Consider the following 27147-nt stretch of genomic DNA (forward strand, 5'->3'; position numbering starts at 1 on the left):
AGACACAGCCTGGAAGGTTGTTTTCCTGTTGCTCCCCAATGTTTCCTCAGAGGACACCAGATAGAGCGGCAGAGGTGGCCAAGCTGCAGTCCTGTACCATTGTGGATCCTTTGTTCTGGCTTCTGCCCCCCTCGCTGGCAGTGTTGTTGCTTCCCATGGAGCCTGACCTAGAGGGGACTGGTGATTGTGGGGTTGTGGGTCTCACCCTTGTGTTGTTACAGCTTTCCCCCTCCTAGCTGGAAGTCGAGGCTGGGTGAAGGCTCACTCTCGGTGGCAGAGGGATGCTCTGAGTCTCGCTGCCACCCTGGGGATACCGTGGGCTTTTGTTCTGTTTCGTGCTGTGACATTTTTGTATGAGGAGGTACTTCCATAGCAGCTGCACCCTGCTAAGCTTTACAGAGACGTAAGGGTCTCATTAATGTTCTAATTCTTAGCAGACGTTACAGGCTTGTTGCAATGGGGAGCTGTTCAGTTGAGAGGTGTGTGGCTGGATTTCTGTGCCCATGCGGGGTCAGGACAGACCAGGCGCTGCTCAGAAAGGGAAGGTGTAGAGAAAACACAACAAAGCTCCCCGGAAAGGGACTTTATGGGAAGGTTTGGCTGCTGTAGGAGCTCGCAAGGCTCTGGAGTGTCTTTGTGCCCTGGCAGAAGCAAGCAGGCTCCCACTTGTCGCAGTAGATTGCGGTGCTTTGGCTCAGAACTTATTTAGGATGAGATGGGGGGGACACTTTGTCCCTGTGCAAAGGAACGGTGTGTGTGACGCCACTGAGCATGGTCCATGACTGGGCACACAGTGCTGCCCAGAGAGCCGGTTCCTGCCTGGTCCCTGATGGTACTTGAAGGCTGCAGAAGTGAGTTGTCCCTATGGGCGCAGGTGACCCCGGAGTGTGGCTGTCCCTTGCTGGGGACAGGCTTTGCCCCAGCCTCCTTTGTCTCTGATACAACGCGTTTCCATCCCCTCATGGCTCCTGTGAGTGACCTGGGAGCCTTCCAGTGCCCTGTCACAGCCTATATGGCTCCATCTGTGTGCTCAGTGCTGTCTGTGGCCCTGCGGGGCACATACCCCCATCACCTCAGAACCCCCATCACCTCGGGGGCGCTGTGGGGTACCTCCCACCCCACAGAACCACCTCAGAGCCCCCTGGGGACCCCTCTCGGAGTCTCTTTGTCTCCCAAACACCCTCATTGACCCTCCAGCGCCTCAACCCAACTTCACCCTGCGATTCACAAAGCCCGCTACGTCACCGGCGGGGGCCGGGCTCTGGCCGTCACCGCCCCGCGGCGCTGCCCTCCCGTTGCGCCATTCAAGAGCCCACACTAGCGGCTACGCAGAGTGCGTAAAGCACCGAGCAGAAACTCTGCGGGTGCCGCAGACGTAGATTGCGCAAAGCGGCTCCCGCCGGCGCGCTGTGAGCGCGGGGGTCCGCTCTACGGAATTGGCGTAAAGCAGCGACGCTGAATGGGGAGGAGCGGAGGTGTAGTGGGGGGGGGGAGTGAGGGTGAGGGTGGGGAATGCGCGCGCGCGCGCTGTGTGGCGTGCGCTCCAGCCAACGGCGGGGCGGGGCGTGGCGCGGAGGGGCGGGGCGTGGCGCGGCGGGCGGCCAATGGGCGGGGAGGGGGGGCGTGGCCGGCGGCGGCCGGGGTGTCTCGCGCTGGGTGACAGCTCGCGCGTGCTGATGATGGCGGTAAATAAAGGGGCCGCTCGGGGGGGGGGGGGGGGGGGGGCGGGATGGAGGCTGAGACCCCCCCTTGAGAGCAGAGGAAAAGGAGGTGGGGGGGGAGGAGAGGGTGAAGCGGGGGGCACCCCACTGTGAGGAGGGTGCTGAAGGGTCCTCGGTGCACACACACACACACACATACCCCCAATTGGGGGGGGGGGGTGAGGCGGACCCTGACCCACACACACACCTCCCCCGGCGTCCGCCGCCTTTGTGTGCGGGCGGGAGCCCCGCGCCGGGCTCGGCGGAGCCGCAACTTTCCCTTTGTTGAGAAGCGGGAGTGCCGGGAGCCCCCCCCACCTCCATTCCTCGGACCCCCCCTCCCGGTACCGGCCCCTCACGGCGGCTCTACCGCCCCCTGGCGGCCGGGCCGGGCACAGCGCGGGGGGCGCATCCCGGTGGGTGCTGGGGGGGTGGTGGAAAAACTGCCTCGTAAAGCCCCGTGTGTGCTTGGGAAGGGCCAGAAAATAGGGAGAATCCGTTCCCTGAATAGGGAATGGGATGTTGGTTCCTGTTTATTTAAAACATAGTAGTAATAAGGTGGGGGGGTTGCGTGCGCCCCGTCCCCCGGCGCAGGGAGTAACAGCGGGGGTCGGGGGCACGATGGGTTCAGGTCTTCTGAGGGTCAGTGTCTGCCTCGGGGGACTCCGAACCCCCCTTTAAACACCTTTTGAAGCTGGGGGGTCGCAGCAGTTTGTGCCCCCTTCCGTGGATGCTCCGTTAAGCAGAGAGGATAACTGAGCCCCCCCCAGGCAGGAGCCGGGTTTGGGAAAGCTGCTCCTTCAGGGAAAGGCGCCTGCGGTTGTAAGTAGGAAAGCGGAGCACGATCCGTGTGTCAGATTCCAGGTACAGCCGGTGGGAGAGCAATGACAGGCGTTTACAGCACCCACTTGGTTTGGAATCTATACGGGAGGGGGGAAAAGCGTCTTTACTTACAGCTACACTTGTACTTCTGGCCAGGGAAAGATGCTGTGAGCTCTTGGAGTAACAGAGCTCTTGGAGTAACAGAGCTCTTGTTGTGTGAAATGTTCCAAAACTGGGTCCTTTTCTGTACCACTGCCTTGGAGGAGATGCTGCTGCAACCTGAGGAGCGAGTGGTGAAGGATGTGATGGGAGCTGCTGGTTCCTCACGACTCAGTGACTTTAGTTGGAGCTTCTGATGTAGTAGCAATGGCTCTCGTGCTGAAGGCAAGGTGAGAAATAGGGACTGGATTAAACAGGGTGATAAGGAGGTGGAACAGGAAGCAAAAATAGGGTGACAGGGAGGGGGCTGTTGGTGGAGGTGAGATGTGAGGTGCTGCTGGAGCAAAGGAAACGCATGGCTGGGATGTGAGGAGGACAGGAGGGAGAGCTGCGGAGTGGGAGGATGAGAGTGGGTAAATCAGTGGAATTGTGAAGATAAAAACTCCCTGTGGGTGTGAAATGTGGATTAAACTTGCCCTTGGATTAAAGGAGTGAAGTGTCTGGAGTTGTGCCCTGTCTGTGTGCAGCAGAGCTGGGGTTTGCGCTGAATTTCTATGGCTCTGCCTTCAGCAGCGGCGCTTAAACAACGCTCTGTTGTTGAACAATTGTCAGATACGTTGGTACGATGTTAAAAAAGAAAGGAGCGAGGGCACCAAAAGCGTTTGGTGTTGGTTTTAATTGCTTTGAAAAGAGGTTAGCTGCAAATATTTGAAAATGACTTCCCAAACGTGAGCAGCATTTGATGTCTCTGAGCAAGGCGAGCTTTCAAACACCAGGCTGCAAGCGGTAAACGCTTGTTTATTTCCCCCCTCATCCTTCTTCCTACTAATCTGAGCCAACTTCAAGTGAAAAGGGCATTTTGAAGTTGGCAGCTTTTCAGGTCTGGAGTAATTCTTGGTCTTGTGCAAGTTCTGTTTGTTACAAAGAATTTTGCTTGTTCAGGAGCGGGGTTTAACAATAGTCACATATGCAGCGGTTTATGGACTGCTGCAGCCAGTAAGTCCAAACCAGGGATTTATTTAGCTGTTCTGTGCCCAAACATCGTTAGGAAAGAATCTGCTGCTGCAGTTCCTGTGGAGAATGGGATTGTGAGGGATACAGAGCCCTGTGGTTGACAAGACACGCTGGAGCCCTGTAAGGATGGAGAAATGGGGAATGAGCCTTGTGTGCTGCAGCAAAATGAAACGGTGCTTGGTCTGATCAGTGCTTGGATTGGGAAACTCGAAGGGAACAGCAAAGGATTTCCTTTTGTGTGTTGTGCTGTTGATCACAGGGATTCTGCTGGCTGGGAAGTTTAGCTTGGTGGATCACCTCTGCTCCTGGGTGTGAAAGCCTCGAGTGTGGGTCCTCGCTGCAGCGGGTTTCTTGTGACTAATCATAATCCTTCGCTTGGTGCGTGTTTGTTTGCAGCTCTCTGTCCACACCGGGCGATGCAGGTTGTCTTCTTCAGTGCTAAACCACACTTGTTAACAGGGTTTTGTAAAAGCAGTTACTGTTTTGTCTCAGCACCTCAGAACGAGTGACAAGAAGCCCTTTCCCTAGTGGCAGAGTTGCTATGAATTACTGAATATGGCCTTTAAGATCCTATTTTTATTGGCCTTTTTTCCTTTTGTTAGCTATTTCCATAGTGAAATTTCTTAGGACTTCTGCTGGGACTCATACAGGGAAATCCAGTGTTTTCTCAGCCCTCAGAAGATAGATTTAGAATAGTTAACAAATGGAAATACCACGAAATTCAGATCCGCTCTTACAAGGTACATGTGAATCCTTTCACGTGCATGTTTTGCTCCAGGGTAGTGTGAAAGGGTTTCTGAAGTTGACCTCAGCTCTGAGCCAAAACAGAGCTCAGGCTTTTGTTTTAAAATGGTTTGTTAGAAACAAACAGAGAGATACCAAGATAAGTTGTTTGAAGACTTTGCCTGTAACTGGGTGCAGCAATGGGGAGAAGGAAGATGGGGCACCTCTAGCGACAACTCGCCTGGTGGGACATGCTCCAAAAGACCCTTTATTTCCCACAGGAATCCCTCCAGCGGGTGAGACACTGGAAGTTTCTCATTTTGTTTAACAACCTTTGTGGTTTTCATCTTGAATATTTCATCAAGGGTTGGTTTTGTTGTTGGTTGGGGGTTTTTTTTCTCCTTTGGGGAATGAAACCTTCGGAGATGTTCTTGTCTCGGCAGCCTATTGTTAATTGCTCGGTGTAGAAACACTTCACCTTTCCTCAACACTTAACCACAGTGAACAGGCTGTTGAGTTGATGCGGGTTGTATAGAAAAAAAGCCCCCCGTTTCAATGTCAGTGAATGGGAAACCAGCCTCGTTAGCACGAAACCCTTAACGAATCCTTGCTCTGGAGTGCACTGCGCAAATCCGACGAGTTCTTTAACCACTGCCATTTCAAAATGGAATTTCTAGCTCAGAATGCCCAAGTTGTTTGTTCAGATCGCCCCATATACCAGTGCTAATGCTCTTCACTTTGGTTTTTATGAGGCTTTAGATCAAAGATGGCTCGTGCGAGGCTGTTAAGTCGTATATGGCTCAAAAGCCATTGAATTACAGCCCCAGCACACAGGCGGCTATGGAGCAGCTCTGCCACTGAACAAAACAGGTTAAAGTGGGAGCGAGGGGAGAGAAGGTAAAAATGGAGGTGGGGATTCTCCCCTTTGCCAGTGTCGTAGGGAAGTGATTTCTAAGTGGTCTCAAGCTAATGATGTGTGTATTTGCAGTAATTCATAGCACAGCATACTGAGGGAAATGCAGATTAAAATGCACACTCTATGGGTTTGAAAGGAGAAAAATCCCTTCACTTTCTGCGGCGGTGTTAAGAGCTAGTTAGTGGCTTTAGGAGACATAAGATAGCTAGAAAACAAATCAAACTTGGCTGCTTTGTGCTGTGTTGTTAATTAGCTTTTTGCTTACACAATAGTGAGGAGTGCACGTTAACTATTGCACCACCAACATCCCACAGAGCAGCACGAAACCGCTCAGGAAATGGGAAACTTGTTGTTTTTAAAGAAGGCTCACTCAGTAAGTTACTTTAACCAGGGAATTATAATGTAATTCGCTGAAAAGTCTGGCCTTTGAGGAACTTTGCTGAGAAAACAGAAGGAAAATACAGCAGCTGTGTGAAAACCAGCTTCTTTCTGTGCTTCTCCTCATGGTGTGCACACTTGCTGTCTGGTCTCGCTGCCTCGGCTGCGTAATTCAGCCACGTTTTCAGGCAGAAAACTGGAATACAGGGATCTGACAGCTCACAGTTAGCATGAGTGTATTTGAAACGTATCTGGTGTAACATGTCAGTTGTGAACGTACTCTTAAAAAGAAAGGAAATCTGGTTAAAGAGGTGCTTTTTCAATGGTGGTGACTTTGTTAACTGAAATGCAAAAGGGTCCTTTAGGCAAAGCGAAACCCACATCCTCGAGCACACGAATCCCTCCAGAAGGTTGGAACTACTAAATAACATGCTCCATCGTGGTCTTTACAAGAAAATAAGAGCCTGGTCTATTGTAGTGTACTTCAGTGTGTGGCATATATCACCCAAACTTTTACACTCAACCTCTAGCCGAGTGCACTGAAAAAGAAACTTCCCCCCCTCCCCGGGCGAAGCCAGTGATGGTTTTGAAAGAACCAATATAATGGGGAAAAGCTTTAGTGCATTTATGTGCTTTTCAGGCTTTTCAGTCCAACCATGGAAGATCAAGTCAAGAGTTATGGGCCACAGCTGTGTTCCTCCATTGAGATCTTGTATAGGACATCAGCTGAGCCGATTAAGAAATGGTGACCACAGCTCCATTCCCTGATTCGCTCTGAAAGGCAAAGCCGTGCACTTGATGGAGAAGCATTGCCTTGCAACCATATTTTCCCATTCACTTGCAGTGGGCGGCTTAGATTTGATTAAGAAATAGTGTCCCACAATTACATTCTGCCCCTCTCTCTCATGCTGCTGAAAAGCCTCCGAAGACAATTCGAGGGCTTGAACTCTCAATGCAGTCGGTGCGAGGAGAGCCCTTGCAGCCTGGCGAGGTGGGTGTTGCAGATGAAGGGATAAGTAGCTTTTAGCTAGGAATCCTAAAATGAGTGTCCTGAGAAGGGCAGTCAGTGCTGGCTCGTGTTTCTGCACTGCTGCAGCTTTGTTCCCTGCTTTCCTGAAGGGATCCGTGTCTCTAAGCCTGTCTTCGTTCCAGTCAGTTTGTGATGAACGTGCTTTCCTTTCCTTCAAACAGCAAAACTGTGGTTTATATTAAATCCTTTCTTTTGGTGTGATGGGACCCGTTCAGCCTCTTGCCTGGTGCCGCAGTTAACTCTACCCACTAATTTTAGATAGTTTAGACTTTCACATTATGCTGTATATTAAATGTGTTCCAGCTGAATAACAAGTGCCTTGTGTATTAAGGAAATGATAGAGATTTGTGGCTGGCTTCTAGCTTGAACATTATCTGCATAAATCCAGCGCTGGAGTGCATCCGAAGAAATCATTTAGGCTGAACTTTAGCAAACAGTCGGGGTGAAGATTTCCCCCCCCCTGCAGGTTTGTGTAGCTCAGGGAAACGAGGTGCTAATGTCTCCTTTGACTAATTGGGCTTCACATTTATGTTCACTTGGGGGTTTTATACGTGCCTATAGTTGAGGGGTTTTCTGGGTGGAGGGAGAGATCTAAGGATTGATTTAAACAGACCCTATGTCTGTTTGTGTGTGTATCTATAGGTGTGTTGCTGGAATGGGACAACCCGATCTGCTTTTGGATGCTTAGGGGTTTTCCAGTCATTAACCAAGAGGGGAAAAGGCTGTGTTCTAATGCAGGGATTGCAGCTGGCTTAGGCTGATCCAGGGGGCTAAAGGTGAATTAACCACAAGTGGATTGTGTTACTGAAAAAACAAACCCCATCCTCTCATGGGGGGGTGTGGATCAGTGTTTGGGCTGGGAACCCAAGGAGATTGGCTGCCTGTAGCTGTCAGGGTCCAACTAAACCATCTCATTCCAGCCCCACGCTCATGGAGGAGCGATGCCTCCAGCTCTTCCATCCAAGGACCTCCATCAGTAGGGACAGGCTGGTTTTGTTTTAGGAGGACATCAGGAGGGTGACTCCTTACTTGCTTAGTGGCTGCTTCCACGTTACTTTGCTGGTGCGGAGGGAAACCATTTATTGATGGCATGGGAATTTTGGTGTCCTATTTGGGATACTTGATATTTAATGTAAAAACAAGCCATGCTTAAATGTATGTTGGTTGGTGTAACAGGAGGGCTATACTGCCCATCCCTGCAGAATTGGTTGTGTCTTCTGCAGCTGGAGAAACGTGATGGGAACAGAAGTGCCACGCTGGGTACAAAGGAGCAGGTTGATCTCAAGAGCTGTTTCTCTCTGAGGAGAACAAAGAGGGGTTTTATGTGCTTAAAAACCACACAAACATGAAAAACATGTTTAAATTTTAAGGACAAGTAGTCTAGACTTAGAGTAGTATTAATTATTCTCCAAAAAATCAATGTAAAACTCTGCTGTTCCTTTAGAAAACAAAAGTTAAATCAGCTAACTGTTTATTCACTGGAGTTGGGAGAAAGAGCCTTTAGCTTGGATTTAATGATGTTTAATCATTCTTTCAAAAATACAAAGGAGCTACTAAAAGCTGTTCAGCTAAGCTTTAAAGAACTAATAGCTATAACTCAGATTCAGAAGTGATTTCGTTCCAGAGGTAAGTCTATAATCCTACCAGTCATGAGTTAATCTGTCATCAGACTAAGACTAGAAGCAAATCTATTTAACTAAGAATAGTTAATTCACCTGAATGAGAGCAAGGATGAAGATCCTGCTCACGAGAGTTAGTTTATTTTGGGAAAATGGAATGTTTGTGGCACAGAATGGAAATAGTGAGTGTTTGTCAAAGGTGGACTGAAGAATCCTGCTTCTCAGGCTGGTTCTGCAGCGTGGCTGCTCGACCTGGGCTTTGGATGCTGTGGAAACGAGTGACTCAGGGAATAAGGAAGAAAACATCCTGTTTATTGTCAAACAGGAAGGTTTTAGGAACAGCTTGTTGAGGCAAGGATCGTGACATCAAAGCCAAACCCACCTCTCCCTCTTTCCTTTCCTCGTCTTCTTGTCGTTTCGTCTCAAGACAAATTGATGTGATGAACTCTAACCTCTCAGCATCTGTTATTTTAATAAATTATCCGAGTGTAGAATGGGGCCTGGGTTGATCTTCAGTTCCTAAAGAAGATTAACAGCCCGGTATGTTCCGTGTTCCCATTTCCTACCTCGTTCTGTTACGTTGGTGTGTTGTTGTGGTAAAGACAAAGGCACTGCTCAGATATCCCCTGTAATTTATAGAAGAGGATTTCAACCAGAACAGGATTCATAATATGCAAATAAGGAATAATTCCATTAGGAAGGGGGGGAAAAAAGGTGCATTTAAGCAAGTGAAATTGTTCCTTAGGTACCAGAGCAAACCCTTCGTGTTAGCTGGTGGGCTGGATGCAAGGAGGGCTGAGGTTGAATATACTCTTGTTATGTTTATTATTGCCACTTTAGGTCTCCTTTTGCACACCTGGGAAGAGGAGGGTTTGCTGTATAGATTTGTTTTCCAAGCACAGAACAGGCACATCAGCTGAGCAGAGAAGAGGACGTGTAAATCTCTGTCTGATTGTTTGTTGACAAGAAAACAGAGCAGACCTTGGTGGAGCGCCGTGGTCCAAGCAAAGGCTGGGTCAGGTCATTTGCTGCTTCTAGAGCCAAGGATGTGGCAGTGCTCATGGATGCTGCACAGATAAATACTGTTGAGCATCTTGGGCTGATGCCTGGGGTTTGTTGGTTAAAAAAAGCAGAAGTCCTTGCTGCATTTGGCTAAACTGATCACTGTGGATTACTCCATTTACCAGTTAACAGCATGTATTAAAACCCATAGAAAATTTTCTAGCTGCTGCTCTGTTTCACTCCTAAAAGACCTGATAGTAGTTGATTGGCAAGAGAAGGAAAAGAAAATGATGGAGAGCTGTGTCAAAACCCCTCGTTATTTTTGTCTTCTTGTAATCTCTGCTCCTCAAATGTATCGGAGGCACCTTTCCTGCTTAAAACATTGCAAAATGTGGCTGTGAATACTCTACTTATATTTAATACTATTTGCCTATTCATTATGGCTGTGAAGATAATAAGCCACAGCCTGCTGGGGTTGTCTCGTTCTTTATTGCCTCAGTAGATGGCACTGACATGTTCGTTTGACTGATTGCTTTATGTGTTGTATCAGCTGTGATGTTGTTTTAGATTAGTTAATAGTCTGTCTAAGATTTTGCCAAGATGAATATGAATTAAAATGGGGGAGGAAGAACAGCAGAGGACTACCCATAACTTACCAAGTATTCACTCTCTGGTGTGATCCGTCTTTGTGTCGATCACAAAGAGATCCTCGAGGAGGCTGTTAGTCTGCCGCTGAATGCTGGGGCTGTTAAACTGATCTGTGCTGCGGCCGCCCGTGGTGAGTGTGAGCAGCAGCGGGAGGGTTCTCTGACGTGTTGGAGCTCCAAAACTTCACCCCGTACCCCTGCAATGGGTTTGGTTTGTTTTATTATAACTGCATGTCTTTTGATACAGAAGTAATCGGGGTTTGTGAGCGATGGGGGGGACGGAGCAAGGGACCATAGGTCAAAACGCACCCGGTTTCTGACCGTGCTAATGAAGCTCTTTTGCCAGCAGTGGGAAGTTCTGTTTAATTTTGTTGATGTTATTGTGAAGGCAGGTGGAAAGGGAGCAGGATTTTCCCTATCAAAGGTTGAGTGTGTGGCTTTGAATGTTTTTAACATCTCTGAGCTGTTGCAGTGAACCTCAACTCTGAATGTCTTGGTTACAGGACAATTGGTGATAAATGTGATAGACACTGAATGTGAAAAATAGTGTTTGAAGGGCCTGGTTAAAAGAATAATGCTTTCTGCATCCCGAAAAAATGGAGCTTTTTGGCTGCATTGTAGTAGGCCATGATAATAATAAGGTAGGGAAAGTGGGGGCATCAGAGAATGCCTGTTTCTCTCCTCTATTCCTGCTTTGTTCGGCCACGCTGAAATAGAACATGGCTCGTTCTGTTTAATTGTACCCTGTTAATTATTCCTAAAGTGCCTTGTTCACTTGTGCCCAGGTCCTGACCCGCAAGTACGTGAGCGTGTCCTTGGCCATTTGAGCAGTGTCACTAAACCTGCATGCAAACCGAGCTGGGCAGTGAGAGAGGAAGCAAAAAGAGCTCAGTTTTGGTGCGAATCCCGACAGTCTGGGGGTGATGGGGCATAAAACCTGAATTTCCCAATGGTGAAAATTGATGTAGAGCTCTTGACTTGGAGTCAGTGCCACTGAGCTTGCATCCATGACAGCTCTGTCACTGCCTGCTCGAGCAGAGAGGTTCTTCAGGAGGAAACACACAGCAAACTTGAAAACACGCTGGTGTGTCCCTCTCTGCTGTTGTCATGAGTAAGGAAATAGTTCAGTGGGAATTCTTGGATTCTATGAAGCTTGTTGCTTGACTCATAAAATGAAATGATTACTTTATATTGGGCAGTTAGCATCTACTTTCAAACTGTCCTAATGCAAACCATTTTCTCCTGTTTGATAATTCAAATTGTCTGTATTTGCTATGATTGCTCCAGGCTTCTCCAGCTGTAAGTACCAGTGGAATTCCTGCACTGGCTCTATCCCTTTTGGACTGGTGCAGCAGAACTAGGCTATCCTGTGGATTGGTTTAATGTGCAGTGAGTGGCCCTTTTATATGGGGTATCCATTTTGTGTTTCCCAGCTTATTAACACTTCCAAAAGCCAAACCAAAAATAAAAGCTGGGAAGCCTAGGAAAAGAAAGGGGAGGGAGAATTTTATGTGTTGCCGTAAAAGAAGAAACATTAACTTCTAGAAAGCCATGAACTAAGAAGTATATAGCATTTTAATAATGCTTTTTAACATCCAGGGCTGTTATGTTGTAACTTCCCACATTTCCAGGGAATTGCAGGACATGCATCTCTTTCTTTGCTTGTTTTGTGGTGACCCAAAGGAATAAATAGGATTGGTTGTATTGCACATGGAAAAGCTGCTCTTGAAGCTGAAGTCAAAAGGTGAAAATTGAAAATGCAGATAGCTGGGGGCTCTACCTGAGGCTTCAGTTGCTTATTTTTATTCATCTCTTGCACTTAGGTGAGAAACAGTGAGTTTGGCTTCATAAGAATATTCATATTTCATCTTTAACATGCTTTTAAAACTTCCAAGTTTAAACTTGTACATCTGGAGAACGTGGATGGCAGCACAAATAACAGACTCACTGGTTCCTTAGGAGGGCTGTATTGAAATGCTTTGTGAGCTGACGGATTTCACCTTCTCTTTGCCTTTCCTTGATTATTTTCAAACCATAAACTGCCAGATCCATTCCTCATGACCGCTGAACTAGCTCTTGTTTTAAGAGGATCTTCATCAGGAAGGAATGTGGATAGAAGACAGATGCACATTTGCAACTATTTGTTGGCCTGTGTGAAGTATGAGTTACTGCTCTTGGAGGATGCCAAGTCTTTTGGTTTAGTCATAAATTTATTCTAGTCATAAATGTATTTGAACCAAATTAAAGGAGTTTGGTGGGGTTTTGTGACTTCTTGGAGTTTGCCAGCAAGTCTCTAGTAAAGAGAGTGTGTATCTGCAGAGAGGTTGCAGTGTAGCTAAGCCTTCCCTTCCTGGCGTGTTATAGTAGTGGGATGTTAGCATCTCTGTTTTGGTAGGTTTGGGACATTTACATCTCCCAGCTGATGCTAAACATGAGGCAAACGCTTGTCTTCTCTCAGCTATCCCCCTAAATCCATGAGAACAGAACGTCATAGCGAGGATGGTCAGTCCTCATGGTTGGTGTTAGGGACAAATTGGAGCCCCTTGAAGCCTTGTTCTTTCTGCTGTGGAGTGTGACATGTTGGGAGCTAATTGTACTCAGTACACCGCAGTGTCTGTGCTCTTCCCAGTGCTCTAAAATCAGATATGGGCCAGTATCCACCAACTTTAGCTTCCCAAGATGATTCCAAGAACAAAGTCCTGCAGAAGTCATGTTCATTCCCACCAAGGATGCCAGTGCAGGAAATAGGATTTTGTTAATCCTCATGCTTTGGGGTTTTGGAGGGGTTTGGGTTTGGTTGGTGAGGTTTTTTTGCAATGACTGAATATTTCTTTGAAAACTGATTCCTGAGATTCCAATTTTGAGCCTAGAGCACATTTTTACAGCACAGTGCGAGCTCCCAGAAACAGTTTAACGTTGACATAGTTATAATTAACTTAAAGGAGTTAATAAAACAGAACTCGCTGTGGAAGTTGGCAGGAAAGTCACATTTTCGTCAAGCTCCCTTGTGATTATAGCTTGGGAGTTGAACAGCATGAGGAGGTGGGGGGATGTCCTCCGGTGCCTGTATGGAATGGCTGGAACCAGTGGAAGTCCTCTGAGCTTGCCGTGGCTCCCGTAGGACACCAGCCAGCTTCCAGGGGAGATGCTGTGGAATTCAGGATGCTTTGGGTCGAGGTGGGAGATTTCTGTGTGGCCGGGTGAGGAGGTTGATGCTGGCCAGGAGGGAGGTGGGAGCAGCGACTGCTGCTGCTGTCACAGCTCGAGTCTCCTGTCTCATCGTCTGTCTTTTAAACTCCGGTTAATTCATGGATTCACAGGAGCTATTTAATTCATTGCTCTGCTGCCTCTTCAATGAAACGCCGAATCCTGAATCATCTCTAACTCTTCCTCATGTGTTTTCCTTCCCCCCCCCCCCCCACTTTTGTCAGCTGTGTTAATTTGCCTGTAACTAACTTGATGGTATGTCACCCTGGATAGGAGGAATCCAGCAACTGGAGGATAGAAAGCTGGCAATTTTCAAGGAAATATGCTTTCAGAATAATTGAAAAAGTCTTCAGGGCTATTGTTACCCTTTGGAGATGCAATTTGAAAGTCTAAAAGGGTTTGAACTAGAAGAGTGAAGGGAGAAACCCATTCCTGCCCAGGCAAGCTGATGGCTCTTTGGAGAAAGAGAAGCAGAAAGAGCTTCTTGCCTGTTTTCCTTGCTCTGGGTACTGAGTGAGTAGTTCTGGACCATGCAGTGGCTTTGTAAGGATACAGGATACCTGCTCAGGTGATGTGCTGGTGGAACTCCTTCATTCATGCAGCAATTCTTCTTCTCTAATGCAATTATCAGTGACAGGAGGGTTTGTGTTTGACAAAGTGCTGTTGCCAGTGGCTTTGAGAGGCAATTGCAGGTTTGCTGTATGGACACACAAGGCTCTTGCTGGTAGAGGAACACCAAGGTCTAGAGCGGGAGTTTTTTGTTCCCATCTTCCGCACAGCTCCGATTACATGTTTTCATTAGACATCTGGTTGAGGAATTGGTTCCTCACAAATGGGTAGGTTAAAATAATTGGAGGAATAAAGTTTTTGAGTAGTTATATGCGATTTTTAACTATAGAATCTCTCTGATATCTCTTTATTTGCATTTTTGAGTATTTGCAGTCGATAGAAATTCTCCAGAGCTGCTCCTAAAAACTGGGGGGAGAGTGGAAGGTGTTTGGCTTTTTGCATCCAGGATTTTTAAACCTATTTGCTCCAGTGCAGTAGATTTATGTAGGATATGTAGTTTTGATGCAAAGCAAGAATATCTAAGGGTATTTTTTCCTACAGTGTTTTAAACCAAAATGAGAAGGAAAATAAAAGGCAGCAGTGCTCTAAAGCGGTGCCGATTGCCGGTGGCCTGGTGAGGTGTTTCCCTTTTGCCACCCCCAGGAGAGGCCTGAATGTGTGCATGAAAGACCCATTCAGTCCGAGCCTCCCTCCCGTCCTTAGAGATGATTTCCAGGCTGCAGCTAAAGGAGTTTGGGTCGGCACCAAAGGCTTTTCCTTGTTCTGGAATCAACTCTTGGACAAATGAAAGACACTTCCAGTGCTGAACATCCAGCACCTTTCCTGATCCCTGAACTTCTCCCTTTGCTTCATGCACATTTATTTAGAAGAAGAAAGTAGCGAGTGTCGACAGATCTGTGCAGATGTCTTTAATCAGTTGCAAAATGTGTAAGAATGGCACAAAGAAACATAATAAAGTCATGTGTTTTATTTTAACACTCTTCTAGGGTCAAGAGCCAAATTGTTTCGGCTGTGCTTGGTTCTTGAAGCTGTTACAGGATCTTGCCATAAGTTTTTCCATGATTAAGAGCCATGCAAGAACAGAAAGTAGGGTTTGACCCAGTGTTTAAATACTGTGATTTGCAAGGTGAGAGTTTTTCACATTGTCTCTAAAACATTGCTGGCTAAACCTGTGTCCTTAATTTCCTTTTATTTCCTATTACTCCAGGTTTAATCCATCTTTAGTTGCATTGCAGTGCAGCTCCATGCTGCTTCTCATACCTCTTCTCCATGTAGAGCAGTTAAGTTGTTCCTCCTCCCCTCTTTTCCTTCCCCCATCCCTTATCTGGGAAAGGAAAGTTCTAAGTATGTGAGAAAGGAGAAGTTTATAGCTATTGCTTAAAATGAGATCTGCCCTGCTGGAAAAAAGAATTGTAAACCCAAGAAAGAAACCTGAAGTACTCTAATTGCAAAGAGAAGATTCAGTTTGTTTGCTTCCAAGACCTTAGTAAGGTGTTAATTCTCCATCGTTAAACTCTCTTGTTGTTCATGGCTTGTCACATCAACCACATAAAGTTGTGTTCAGTTGTTGCAATATCTTAAATAGCTCCAGCCCTGTAATCTCTGGAAGGTTTGTTTCCCCCTTGCGTGACTGTTCACAGGTTCTGACTCATCTTTGGGCTTTCCTTTCATCATAGCTTTGTCATTTCTCCTGCTAGTGAGTTCTCTTTATTCTTGCTGGTAGGTTGTGGCAAGCTGTTTGTTTACCTATGTAAAAGAGAGGAACAGATTTTGCTCTTCATCATGTGCACGTCTTCCAGTGGTGTGTTTAGTGTTTGCAGTGGGATGGCAGGGCTGACCCTGAGGCACCCCAGCTGCCTTTAGTACCCGCGTTGCACGATGTGGGAGAGCCAGTTTTACTGATGGGTGAGTGATGCAGATGCTCCACAGCCTCCTCGGCTCGGATGTGCCAACCCCGCTGATGCCAAATAGGTTTCCTCTTGTTTGAGGAAGCTGAAAAGAGCTATCACTGAAGTGGTTTGGGTTAAATAAACGCTCTTTCTAACTTGAGTGTACATGGTATTAAGGCTTAGATTTGCAAGGGAAGTATCCATAATCCATAGATAGCTGAAGAGAAACAGGTGGGGAACATCACAGGCAGCATTAAAGATGCTTTTGTGCTGAGAATTACCAAATTAAGGTGTAACAAAGCTGCTTTGTTAACCCACCAACAGTGTTCAAATCTCTTTTCCTTTTCAAACAGGAAATCTTGCTGGCCCACACAGGAAAAGCAAAAGCAGTTGACAAAAGGCTTGTGATTTATATACTGACAGCCTACTTCATTGTTAAACATGATTCTTTAATGCACTGTATCTGGTGTGTGATTGATTTCCTTGTAGCCTGTTACCCAGCTGAAACCAGCAACGTATCAGCATTGTTTCTTCTACCTTGGAAATTGCAGATAAATTCAGAGTTCTTGGAAAATGCTGTGTCCTGAGACCTTGCAGAGCTGGTGGGTGACCTCCCTTGGCGGTGATTTAATCAGCCTCTAGAAAATGGTATTTCAAAGGCTCAATTTCTGTTACACGGCACAAATCTCAGCTATGCTGGTGAGACTCAAGGGTTAAATTCCCAACCCTGTCGCATATGGCAGTGAGCAGAATCACAGATGTTGATGATACAACATAATTAGTATTCTTTTATGTAAATGAAGGCTGTCAATGTTACCATAGTGTCTATACTCTTTCAAGCTGGAATCTATGCTACTTGGTCTCACCAAGGCTAGACGGGATTATTCCACAATTTTCTATCAAGACCTGAGCAGAAAAATAAAGGAGAAAGAGGAGGAAAAAAAGCTCAGGGAGAAAGGTGAGAGGGAGGTGGGAAAGGATGTTTCCAACTTGGAGACCAAATCAGTCCTTTGTTTAGTGTGGGATTTCCAAAAGCGCCTTTCCAGGTCTGAGGGTTTGTGAGGGGATGGACTCAGCCCAAAGGAGAGGTGCAGCACTTCCTGACCTGTTCAAAATAACCAGCTGAAAGGGTTCTTTAGACACTGCAGATCACTCCGTGGAGATGAATTCTGAAGTGGCCACTTGTGCTCTAATCTGAAGTCCACAAGAGTTAAAGAACAGAAGAGCTTTGATTTTCCTTTAACAGATTCCATCTTTAGCAACAATGTCACTGGAAGAAGATAGTAATTAAAGTAAATCTGCATAATTTGGGGGCCACTAAAGATATGTTCACTTGGCCTGGTCAGACAGAGGCAACTGCTCCATAGCTGTCTTTGGGGAAGCCACAGCCTCCGTTGTGTTAAACTTTGCTCCTTGTAGAGTGATTCCTTTTAACTACATATTCTGTGTGCCGGCTCCGACGCTCTCTGCGACATCTGTAACCACTTTGTGCCTGTTCTTACTGTCCCTCCTGTCATGCTCTGTGTTGCATTCAAGCTGTAGGTGTGTAAGTGAGTTAATGTAGTCTTTCTTGGATTATTACAACAGATACGGGTTTACAATCATTTCTACCTTGGGCAAAATGCAGGTTTTTCCTGTCTCTCTTTCCTCTGTAGTTCTTTGTTGCAGTTCACGCTTGACAACTATTCACTGCTTCATTTTTATTGTTTGATACTGGCTATTTCAGGACAGATTTTTTTGCCTCCTTTTTCCCCCATCTCCTCCCCCCTGCTTTCACCAAGTCAGCACTGAAGTGATCGCAGGAGGTGCAACGTTTGCGCTCCGTCTTTTTAACTCCACATTTTCTCTCTGCCATATGTTGGGTCGTCCACTACAAAAGGCTGATGATGAAGAGGCTACATGTGATCCGCAGATTTATAGATTATTAGAAAATGAAAGCAGAAAAACGAAATTCCACAGGGCCTCTTCCACGTGACGTTTCTTAACATCTCAGTATTTGGGTTCCTCGGTGCGCTCCGACTTCGACTTCCAGAGAAATCCGGTCTCTGTAATAAATGTGTTCTCCGCAGTAGCTCTTGCACTGAAGGGATTAATCGTGTTCCAAAGCAGCCCTGCCAGCGCGCTCAGTTTTTTTCTGTGCATCACACGAATATCCTCTCTCTAGGGCTTTGAAGCTGCGCTGCCTTACAATGAAGACTTAAGTAGTAATTAAATTCCCGAAGATCCGCCAAGACTCCTCTGGCTGCGATGGGGATGTTCCGCGCCCGGGCTGCGGCGGCGCGGGGGGAAGGATGTTTGAACAGGACTCCGTGAGTAGTGCGTGCGAGCGAGCGGGTCTGGGCGCTGCTGCTGCCGCTGCTGTGCCCTCATCTCTTCCCTTTGGATCAGAGCGTTGGAGGGACCATACAAAAGAAGCCCCAGTGTCACTTGTGCTCTTTGTACATCTGAGCATCTTCTATGCACGCACGGGTGCAGGACATGGAGCGACAGCTTTTTGCCCCTTCTAGTAGCGCTGCTTTGATTTCTCTTCAGTTACAGTGCAGTGAATCAGTTGCTTTTCCTCTTTCTGTGTGCTCCTGCAAGCGTGTACACCTGCAGATGTTCCTTTAGGTTCACTATAACACATTTCATTTTTTTATTCCCTCCTGATTTTTTTAAACACTGAAACATGTGGGAGGCTGTGGGAAATGAAGAGAATTCCAGGGTAGAATGGAGAGCCTGCGGGCTTGCAAATGCTCTGGTTATGACAATTATCTGGTGTTTTTGTGGCTTCTGCAAGAAGTTAGTAACCTCAGCCTAGTCCTGATGACACGCATTCCCATTCCAAATTCATTTTGTATGTATCAATTTCAAGAGGGCAGCTAAAGATCAAACGAGTGTGTGGACTGAATTAATCTTTTTCTCCTTGGAAGCGAGCCATTCAGGTTGGGTAAGGCATGCTGGCAGCTGGCTGGGCTGTCCCTAGTAGACACATAGACAGTTGTATTCTGTAGACCTTGTCAATCCAAGATCTTTGGCTGGTGCTAAAAACTGCCCACAGAAATAATGGAGTTGCTTGAGGGAAAACTGAGGTTGAGATTGACAAGACGCGACATCTGTATTTTTATAGGTCTTTACGGCCAGTACAAAAGAGATCGTTTCAAATATATGCCGTGGCTCTAAGCCCCTTTTCTCTCTGTCTTTTTGCCTTCCAAGGTCAAAGCAGCGAAGACTTCTGTAAGACATGGATAGATGCAAACATGTTGGGCGGCTACGACTCGCCCAGGACCACTCCATCCTGAACCCCCAGAAGTGGCACTGCGTGGACTGCCAGACCACGGAGTCCATCTGGGCCTGCCTGAAGTGCTCCCACGTGGCCTGCGGGAGGTACATCGAGGAGCATGCACTTAAACACTTTGAAGAAACCAGGCATCCGTTGGCAATGGAAGTTAATGACCTGTATGTCTTTTGTTACCTTTGTGAAGATTACGTCTTGAATGATAACCCGGAGGGTGATTTGAAATTGCTGAGAAGTTCTCTGTCAGCAATTAAAAGTCAAAAGCATGACCCGTCAGCAAGGAGTGGCAGGACATTGCGATCGATGGCTTTGGGAGAGGACATGTGCAGCCATCAGAGGAGCCTTCAGGGACAGTCTCAGATGCTTACAGCCCTCTGGCACCGGCGCCAGTCCTTGCTTGCGAAGGCGCTGCGGACCTGGTTTGAGAAGAGCTCCAGGGGCCAGCTAAAACTGAAAGAAAAGAAACAAATGGAGGAGTTGGAGAAGAAGAAGGAGGCAGCGAGGCAGCGGCGGCGGGAGATGAAGAGGCAGCTCCTGGAGGAGCTGGCAAACACTCCTCCGAGGAAGAGCGCGAGGCTGTTGTCTCACGTGCACAGAGAGAACTTGATTCCAAGGAAATTCAGGGAGGTGGCGACCGCTTCCCCTACCTCAAGGCAGATGCAGAGCAGCAGATTCAAACAGTTTTATTCCATCCGGCGTAAGCCTCTGATGACTCCCGGGGTGACGGGTCTGAGGAACCTGGGAAACACATGTTATATGAATTCGATTCTGCAAGTGCTAAGTCACCTCCAGAAGTTTAGAGAATGTTTTTTGACACTTGATCTCTGTGAAACAGAAGAACTCTTAGCTAAAACTGTGAATGGGAAGTCTAGGATGCCTGGCAAGTTGGCAAATGGGTCTGCTGCTAATGAGTCAGGGAAGACTGACAAAGTGGGATCATATGGCACGCAGAGCTTGCCAGCTGGCTTAAATGGTGGCTCCTCAATAAGCAGGAGTTTAGAACTAATACAGCCCAAGGAACCGAGTTCAAAGCACATCTCCCTCTGTCACGAATTGCACACCCTCTTCAGAGTGATGTGGTCTGGCAAGTGGGCGCTCGTGTCTCCCTTTGCCATGCTGCACTCTGTGTGGAGCCTGATCCCGGCGTTCCGAGGGTACGATCAGCAGGACGCTCAGGAATTTCTCTGCGAGTTGTTGGATAAAGTACAGCAGGAGCTGGAGTCGGAAGGAACGAAGCGCAGGATCCTCATCCCTTTCTCCCAGAGGAAGCTCACCAAGCAGGTCCTGAAGGTGGTGAACACCATTTTTCATGGGCAGTTGCTTAGTCAGGTATGAACCTGCTTTTGCACAGGCATCAATTAGAGCCATTCACACCAAGGAGCAAAGGCTCTGGTTCCTGAGGAGCCTTCACATACATGAGAGGAGTTGCTATACAGGTTGTCAGCATTTTCCACACTTGTCACGGGTATTATAAATTCAGTTGGCTTCTGCCACTTCAGAATGAAATCTGCACAAGTATAGAAGCCCTTATTTTCAAGTTTTTACTGTGCTTTTCAAGCGTCTTTGTAACTTGTATTTTCCCTTCCTGGTTTTGTTTCTATGTCTAGAAAGAACATGATGAAGGACAGAGAGGGCTGTCATCTTGTGCTGTAACAAATAAGCTCTCTCTGACAATTTGGGGTTTTTTGCAGACCTATGAAAGTCATCTCGAGACACTGAGCATGCTTAACATATGTTTCTGTAGGAGATGAAAGTGCCCGTTGTGCTGTTTGGTCTCTTATTCCTGTGCCTTTCCCTTGTCTGAAACATATTGTTCCCCACAAGAGCCCATTGCCTTTTGAAAGTTCTCCACTACCTTTGCTTTCCAGGAGAAATGAAACTTGTGCATAACTTGACACTCCAGGGTTTGGGAGCTCAGACCACGTGTGCCCGTTCTCATTGCTATTTATATCATCCTTCTCAGTGCCAGTGAGCTTCCCCCTCATAAAACTTATCTGCATGGTAGAGATTAAAAGGTGCATTTCTCAAGTCAAAGCTTTTGGCTTTCAGGGAAAGGCTGCTTGAAGTCCTGGTTCATGTGAATCATCTCTGCAGCGTGTGAGCTTCTTGGGGACCTCTAAGCTCAACATTTTTCTTTCAGTTGTGTCCCTTGGCTCTGGGTGGTGGCTTGTTGGGGCTGATGTTGTAGATTCAGCGATAGGTCTCTGTTAACAATGTGAAGATACAAATCAGTGTAATTGATCTGCACCTGTGATACACCATAAATAACTCGTCAGACTCTTTATTCTACTTGTTTAACTCTTGTGTATGTGTGCTGTGTTTAATTTCAAACCCCTCCATGCACAGAAGAATTCCCTCCCTATCTGCTAGCTACAAATCCATCACGAAGTTACTGGGGCCTTCAGTGCCCGAAGCTGCAAGGTTGGAAGCTGGTTTCTGGTGAATGATTCTCACAGAACCACAGGGTCTGACCAGATCTGCTTTCTGGTTTTGTTGCCTTCGTTTGTTCTCACTTTCTGCCTCTGAGTTTAACTGAAAACTTCTTATTCTGCTTTTCTTGTTTATAATACTCTTGGGATGACACAAGAAAACGAATGCATCTGAAATGTGTCCTTTCATGCTCTGTTCATGAAAAACTTTATATAGTTAGCAGATAAAGCATTAAAGGAGTCACATACTTTGAGATATGCAAGGAAGGTAGAGAAACCGTGGCAGGATGATGGCATGCTAAATGCTAATGTGTACTTTTTGTAGTAGAAAGCAGATCCAAGGTGCTTGTTACCAGCTGTAAATCAGTGTTATACCTGTAACAGTGTTCATCTGAGGAAGTAAATCCCATAAACGTGAACAATGGCTCCATTTTGGGGGGGAATTGGGAAAGTAGTTTAAATTATTTGCTCAAGATTAGCTTTGAGAGTGGAAATAAGTCATGTTTCTCTTGACTCACAGATCATCTTTATGTCTGTGAAACTGCAATGCCTTTGGGGCATAAACCTGCTCTTTAGATGTGACTGTAACTGCCAGGCTGCAGGTGCACACGTACATAACTCCATTTGCATCATCCCCAGGTCACCTGCATAACATGCAACTACAAATCCAACACTGTGGAGCCCTTTTGGGATCTCTCCCTGGAATTCCCCGAGCGCTATCACTCCATGGAGAAGGGGATTGTCCCTGTTCACCAGGCAGAGTGCATGCTGACAGAAATGTTGGCCAAGTTCACCGAGACCGAGGCGCTGGAAGGGAGGATATACGCGTGTGACCAGTGCAACAGTAAGTCAGCTGCTGATGCTGTCTCTGTGCCATGTCTTTTTCCATGTAAGAGGTTTCTGATGTGTTTGATGTGTCTAAAAACATGTATTGTCATCTGCATGTGTAGGAAAAGTGCTCTTCCTTGCTGCTCGTGCTGTTTTGTTTCCTCCTGTTGGTAGCTTCTGCTCCTTTAGGTAGCGGTTTGGGTCCAATATGTCATTTTTCTCGTCTCCATCATTCAGCAGCACAGTTTGCTAAGGTTTTACTGTGACCCCGTTTACGCTCTCCTCACTTGCCTTAAAGGAGAAGGCAACCTCAAGAATTCTTTTGGGGTGAGAGGGGGCTGGATTTAGGGACAGAAGAAGGAACATTATCCCCTCAGGTTTGCTCATCTCTGCATTGCAGGGAAGCTTTTATAACAAGTCATCTATATGCAGCTCGCTCTTGATTGAATCTTTTAACCAGAATCACAAATGCAGAGTTCTCAAGGTGTGCTGCCAGGTTCCAGCTTCCATCTCTCTATAGGCATTTTGTCAAGAAGCGATGGACTGATGTAATTTGGGCAGTCTCAGGTTAATGTAATACCTGTTAGATGGATGCACGTGTTTTGCTGCGCTCAGCTAGAAGATGACTTCTCTCTTCCTGTAGCAGGTCTGAGTGTGAGGTCATTATATGCCTGAAAATAATTTTAGCTGTGTTATGACCATGCAGCTCAGCTACTCTGATAAGCTGGATTTGAAATTCTTTTTTCGTGCAGGTATTTATGGCAAATATTCATCCCCTCGGGAGGAAAATGCCACTAACTTGACTTACATTGCAACTAAGCAGCTGAAGCAGCAAATATTTGTAGAGATCTGTTCTCTGTCGACTCACAAATCTGTTACCAAACATCTTCACAGGGCATTAGGAAATAACCATTGACGAGATGTTCTTGAAACAAAGCCAAATGTGGTTTGAGCAGATTCTGGTTCACAAACACTGTTCACAGAGCGTTAATGCGGATGAGTACAGCTTCATCTCAACTCTGTTTTCTTGGATTCTTTGTGAAAGCCCAAATTGTAACAGTTTCTTCAGAGTGAAATGACTAAGGGAATATTAACCAGGGGAAAAAAAACCAGGGGAAGGCAACCAGCCTGCACCTAGGTGCCAAAAACTATTGGGGGCACTTGTTAGACGTGATGGAGGAAGAGCAACCCATCTGTTGTGAACTGGTGCGGTGAGGTGCAGAAATCTAATTAACAGGTACATTTCTTACTGGAAGCTCTGGGAGCCACCTGTCTTCCTCCTGGTACACTCATATGCTCAGTGTCCTGGAAAGAGGAAGCCCTGGCAGGAGGAACCTTTTTCCCTTTTCAGTTTTGGTTCAGAGGTGGCTCCTGCTCTGTGAAGGAATTCCTAGGACATGTTGACTTGTGCGTGCATCCTGAGTGCACATGAGCTGGACTAGTGCTACTGGAAGAAAAGAGTTCAGAATGTGCTTGTTTCCCCTTCTGGAAATTAATTACACCCCGACAGTCTTTGCCTTGATGTTTTTAATTCTATTTGGTAGGCAAACGGCGAAAGTCGTCTCCCAAACCTCTCGTTCTGAGTGAAGCTAAAAAGCAGTTACTGATCTACAGACTACCTCAGGTCCTCCGGCTGCACCTTAAACGATTCAGGTGAGTGGGGCACACTGTGTGGTGTCAGGCAGGAGACTTGCCTCTGTCTTTTTGGAGAGATGTGATTAGTGTGGGCTCATAATCTCTCCCTTTCTGGTAAATGCATTTTAACCCAAACCAGAGAGGTGGTTCCCTCCCAGAGTACAACTCACATTACAGTCAGTAACCTGTTTGTATCGTGTTTTCTGCTCTACACACAATGTAATGTTTTGTGAGTGTTAATGCTGATTTCCTTGCATTGTACTCAACAGTAGTTGTCTGAGTTTGGAGACAACTTGAAAGAGTGGCTGTGAGATGAATGAGCTGATGAGTTGAGTGAAAGATTTGTTGAAGCCGGGAGCCTGTGCTAGTTAAATGCCAATATTATGTATGTACCCATTGAATAAAGCATAGCAGACAAAGCTCAAAATACTGTGAGCAGTTTCTGAAACGATCAGGCCAGGCATTTGAGGCGTGTGGGGTTTATATTACAACTGAGCATTTCAAACGCTGTCTTGCTGTCACGGTAGTTTGGCTTTCTTTGTGCTTGGCTGTTGCAAATCTCAACAGTACCCTAACGATAACGAATGGGCCTCAGTGACAGAGTGAGATGTGTGCAGAAGATGACTGTAGGAGATGTTAGAGTGGAAACAGAAGGAAAAAATTACACAACGCCTACTTGACCCGAGCACAGAAAGCTCTTCAGAGCTGTCGAGCAGCAGCTGCTTTTGTGTGCACCACAGGCGAGAAGCGGGATCCCGAGTCTTTGATTCGTGCCCTTGTGTTTGCAGGTGGTCTGAACGTAATCACCGCGAGAAGATTGGGGTCCATGTCCTCTTTGACCAGGTATTAAACATGGAACCTTACTGCTGCAGGGACTCTCTCTCCTCTCTTGACAAAGAGACCTTTGTCTATGACCTCTCCGCTGTGGTGATGCATCACGGGAAAGGGTTTGGCTCAGGACACTACACAGCATATTGCTACAACACAGAGGGAGGTGCGTGTGCCTTGTTACGGGGGAAACAGAATCAAGAACCTCGTGTTTTATTCCACAGACGTAGTGCGTTGTAAAACTTTATGATCGAAAGTTGTTTGGAATCAATTTCCCAGCGTTTGGTAGTTTGTTTCCCAGAATGTCTTCCTGGTAGCATGTTTTCTGGTTTTTTGCCTAAAGGCACAGATTGCTGTTCTTTGCTTCGCAGCCCTTCGGGATGCCTTTTATTGCTTGCTGTTAACAGCATGAATGCTTCATTTTCTCATGCAGCGTAACTCCGTGGAGCTGCTCCAGCTGGGTGTCTTTTCTCAGTATCCTTGGGATGATGAGATAAACAGAAAGTGTTTTGAAGCTGGACAGGAACTATTCATGAGTAACATCCGCAGGGGTTTTGTGCGTTTCCAGCAGTCTCTCTCTGCAGCTGGATCAGTGTTGATTCTGCCTTCTGACTTGGGCAGAAAGACCTACAAATTGCCTCTCTCCAGGGAATTTTTCTTTTCCTAATGGAGCTTTTAGGCTATAATATACTCTTGGTTAAATTACAGTTTGGTATTTCTAAACTCTGTTAACGGCACAGAAACAATCAAAATGTTTTCCAGATCAGGAGCTCCTTTCCAAAGCATCCATAGAGGAAAAGATAGAGATGCCTTTTCTCCTACACTGCCCTTTTTCTCTGTGGATGTTTCCTATGAACAGTTCCAAAACGCATTCTGAAGGAATTACGCCTCCCTTACTAATATCCTCTTTCTCACTTTGATTCCTAGGTTTTTGGGTCCACTGCAATGACTCCAAACTGAATGTATGTAGTGTGGAGGAGGTGTGCAAAACCCAGGCCTACATTCTTTTTTACACTCAAAGAACAGTGCAGGACAAAGCAAGAATCTCAGAAAAACAACTCCAAGCTCAGGTGCCGTCCAGACATAGTGATAAGGACAGAAGACTGACATTCCCATGATGGGGAGCTCTGTGACTCAACCAACAGTCTCAGTTTTCTTTACAACCATTGGCGTTCACATCTTTCCTCTTTGTGGGGAAAAAAAGGCTCGCTGCAGGAGGGGGATCAGCTCATGACATTGGCCACCCAGGGTCTGGAAAAGCCTGTCGAGCTGTGCCATTCTGACACGTAAGATTGCAGGCAGAATCTTGTTTAGAAAGCATCTTGTCGTTCAACATGCTCACAAAATGAAATCGGAAGGTTTGGTGCTGTGTGTAGCACTCATCTCAAAAAGGATTTGGGTAAGGCGTGTAACAGATGAGCACAACCGGGATATTGAAGCATTCAGCTGGCTTCAAAAACCTTCAGTACCTGGTAATGCTGATAAAACTCCAGAAGGAACAGGTACAGTACCCTCCCCTTTGATTGCTGTTCAGATTGCCAGGGTTTGAAACGCAGATCACCCAGGTATTTGTTGGGACAGTTGTTGGATAGATGGAGTTGACTGCCCTCAGAGCTGCTCTTGCTAGAGGAATGTTAAATGTCCTTCCACCAGGGAAAATACTCCCCCGGGGCCTCAGCGATCTCTGGGATACCAAGTTCTTTGCCATCAGTTGAGGGCAAACCCATGGTGGGCAAGCTTTGTCAGCAGCTCTTCTCCTCAGCGTTTCTGGGGCTGTGTGTGCACTCGATGGTTTGTTCTCTGGGCTGAACTGAACCGGCAGCTAAATTCACTAGGAATGTGATTTGAAAACAGTTCTGCTCTGGAGAAAGTATGTTTAAAACACAAACCCCTGTAATAAACCGGGAATGTACCTGTGTGTCATATCTGTTTACAGTGGCAGCAAAAACAAAGCCTGCACTACAGGCTTCTGCTGGCATAACTTGGTCATCAGGATGACAGAGAAGCCTGAGCCCTGGCTGTGACAGCAGAAGCGGGTGGCGTGGAGGCATCTTACACTGGCAAAGTAGCACTTTTTTACATGTGTGGCATGTTTTCCTCAGGGGAACAGGGTGGTGGTGAGCCCACAACAGTGGGATGCTTCTGCTACTGCTCCTCTAAGGGGAATGCCCATGAATTGCAGTTGTCATACAAGGAGGTTGTGCAGAACTCAGCCTGCGCCGTCTTTGTTTCTGCTGGGCCATAAAGGGAAGGAATGTACTTCAATGTCAAATTCCACATCGAGTTTGGAAGGCTACAAAAGTGTGTGTATCTGTAATCGTCTTGGGTTTAGAATTCTGTGAGAAACACAGGGCCTTAGTTGACTATTTATAGTCACTTCTCAGCCTACAGTTGCGCCTCAGGTGTGTTTTTATAATTTGGGGTTTGGCAGTTCACATTTCATGTTCTAAGCAAATCTGAATACTCAGCTGTAA

The 27147-nt window shown here is 46.6% G+C and overlaps 1 protein-coding gene across 5 annotated transcripts; it reads left to right on the forward strand.

The window, feature by feature from the left end:
* Positions 1-1618: 1618 nt before the first annotated feature.
* USP49 (ubiquitin specific peptidase 49) lies at positions 1619-26585 on the forward strand. 5 transcript variants are annotated; one of them, XM_030473380.1, is made up of 7 exons: positions 1619-1685; positions 17841-17985; positions 18872-20282; positions 22022-22226; positions 23755-23863; positions 24634-24839; positions 25601-26585. In XM_030473380.1, the coding sequence occupies exons 3-7, from the start codon at positions 18900-18902 to the stop codon at positions 25789-25791; spliced, it is 2094 nt and encodes a 697-aa protein (XP_030329240.1). In that variant the 5' UTR covers positions 1619-1685; positions 17841-17985; positions 18872-18899; the 3' UTR covers positions 25792-26585. The 5 variants fall into 5 exon arrangements, with proteins under 5 accessions (XP_030329240.1, XP_030329243.1, XP_030329245.1 ...); XM_030473383.1 differs by having other exon boundaries at positions 24634-24688; positions 25601-25721; XM_030473381.1 differs by lacking the exon at positions 1619-1685 and adding an exon at positions 14490-14913.
* The last annotated feature ends 562 nt before the right edge of the window (positions 26586-27147 follow it).

This window comes from Strigops habroptila, chromosome 18 (assembly GCF_004027225.2).
Source record: "Strigops habroptila isolate Jane chromosome 18, bStrHab1.2.pri, whole genome shotgun sequence".
Taxonomy (NCBI): domain Eukaryota; kingdom Metazoa; phylum Chordata; class Aves; order Psittaciformes; family Psittacidae; genus Strigops; species Strigops habroptila.

Coding starts and splice junctions, on each gene's coding strand:
- USP49 (XM_030473380.1), top strand. CDS start 18,900: ATGGATAGATGCAAACATGTTGGGCGGCTACGACTCGCCCAGGACCAC. Junction 20,283..22,021: donor ATGGGCAGTTGCTTAGTCAG/GTATGAACCTGC, acceptor CATCATCCCCAG/GTCACCTGCATAACATGCAA. Junction 24,840..25,600: donor TTGCTACAACACAGAGGGAG/GTGCGTGTGCCT, acceptor TTTGATTCCTAG/GTTTTTGGGTCCACTGCAAT.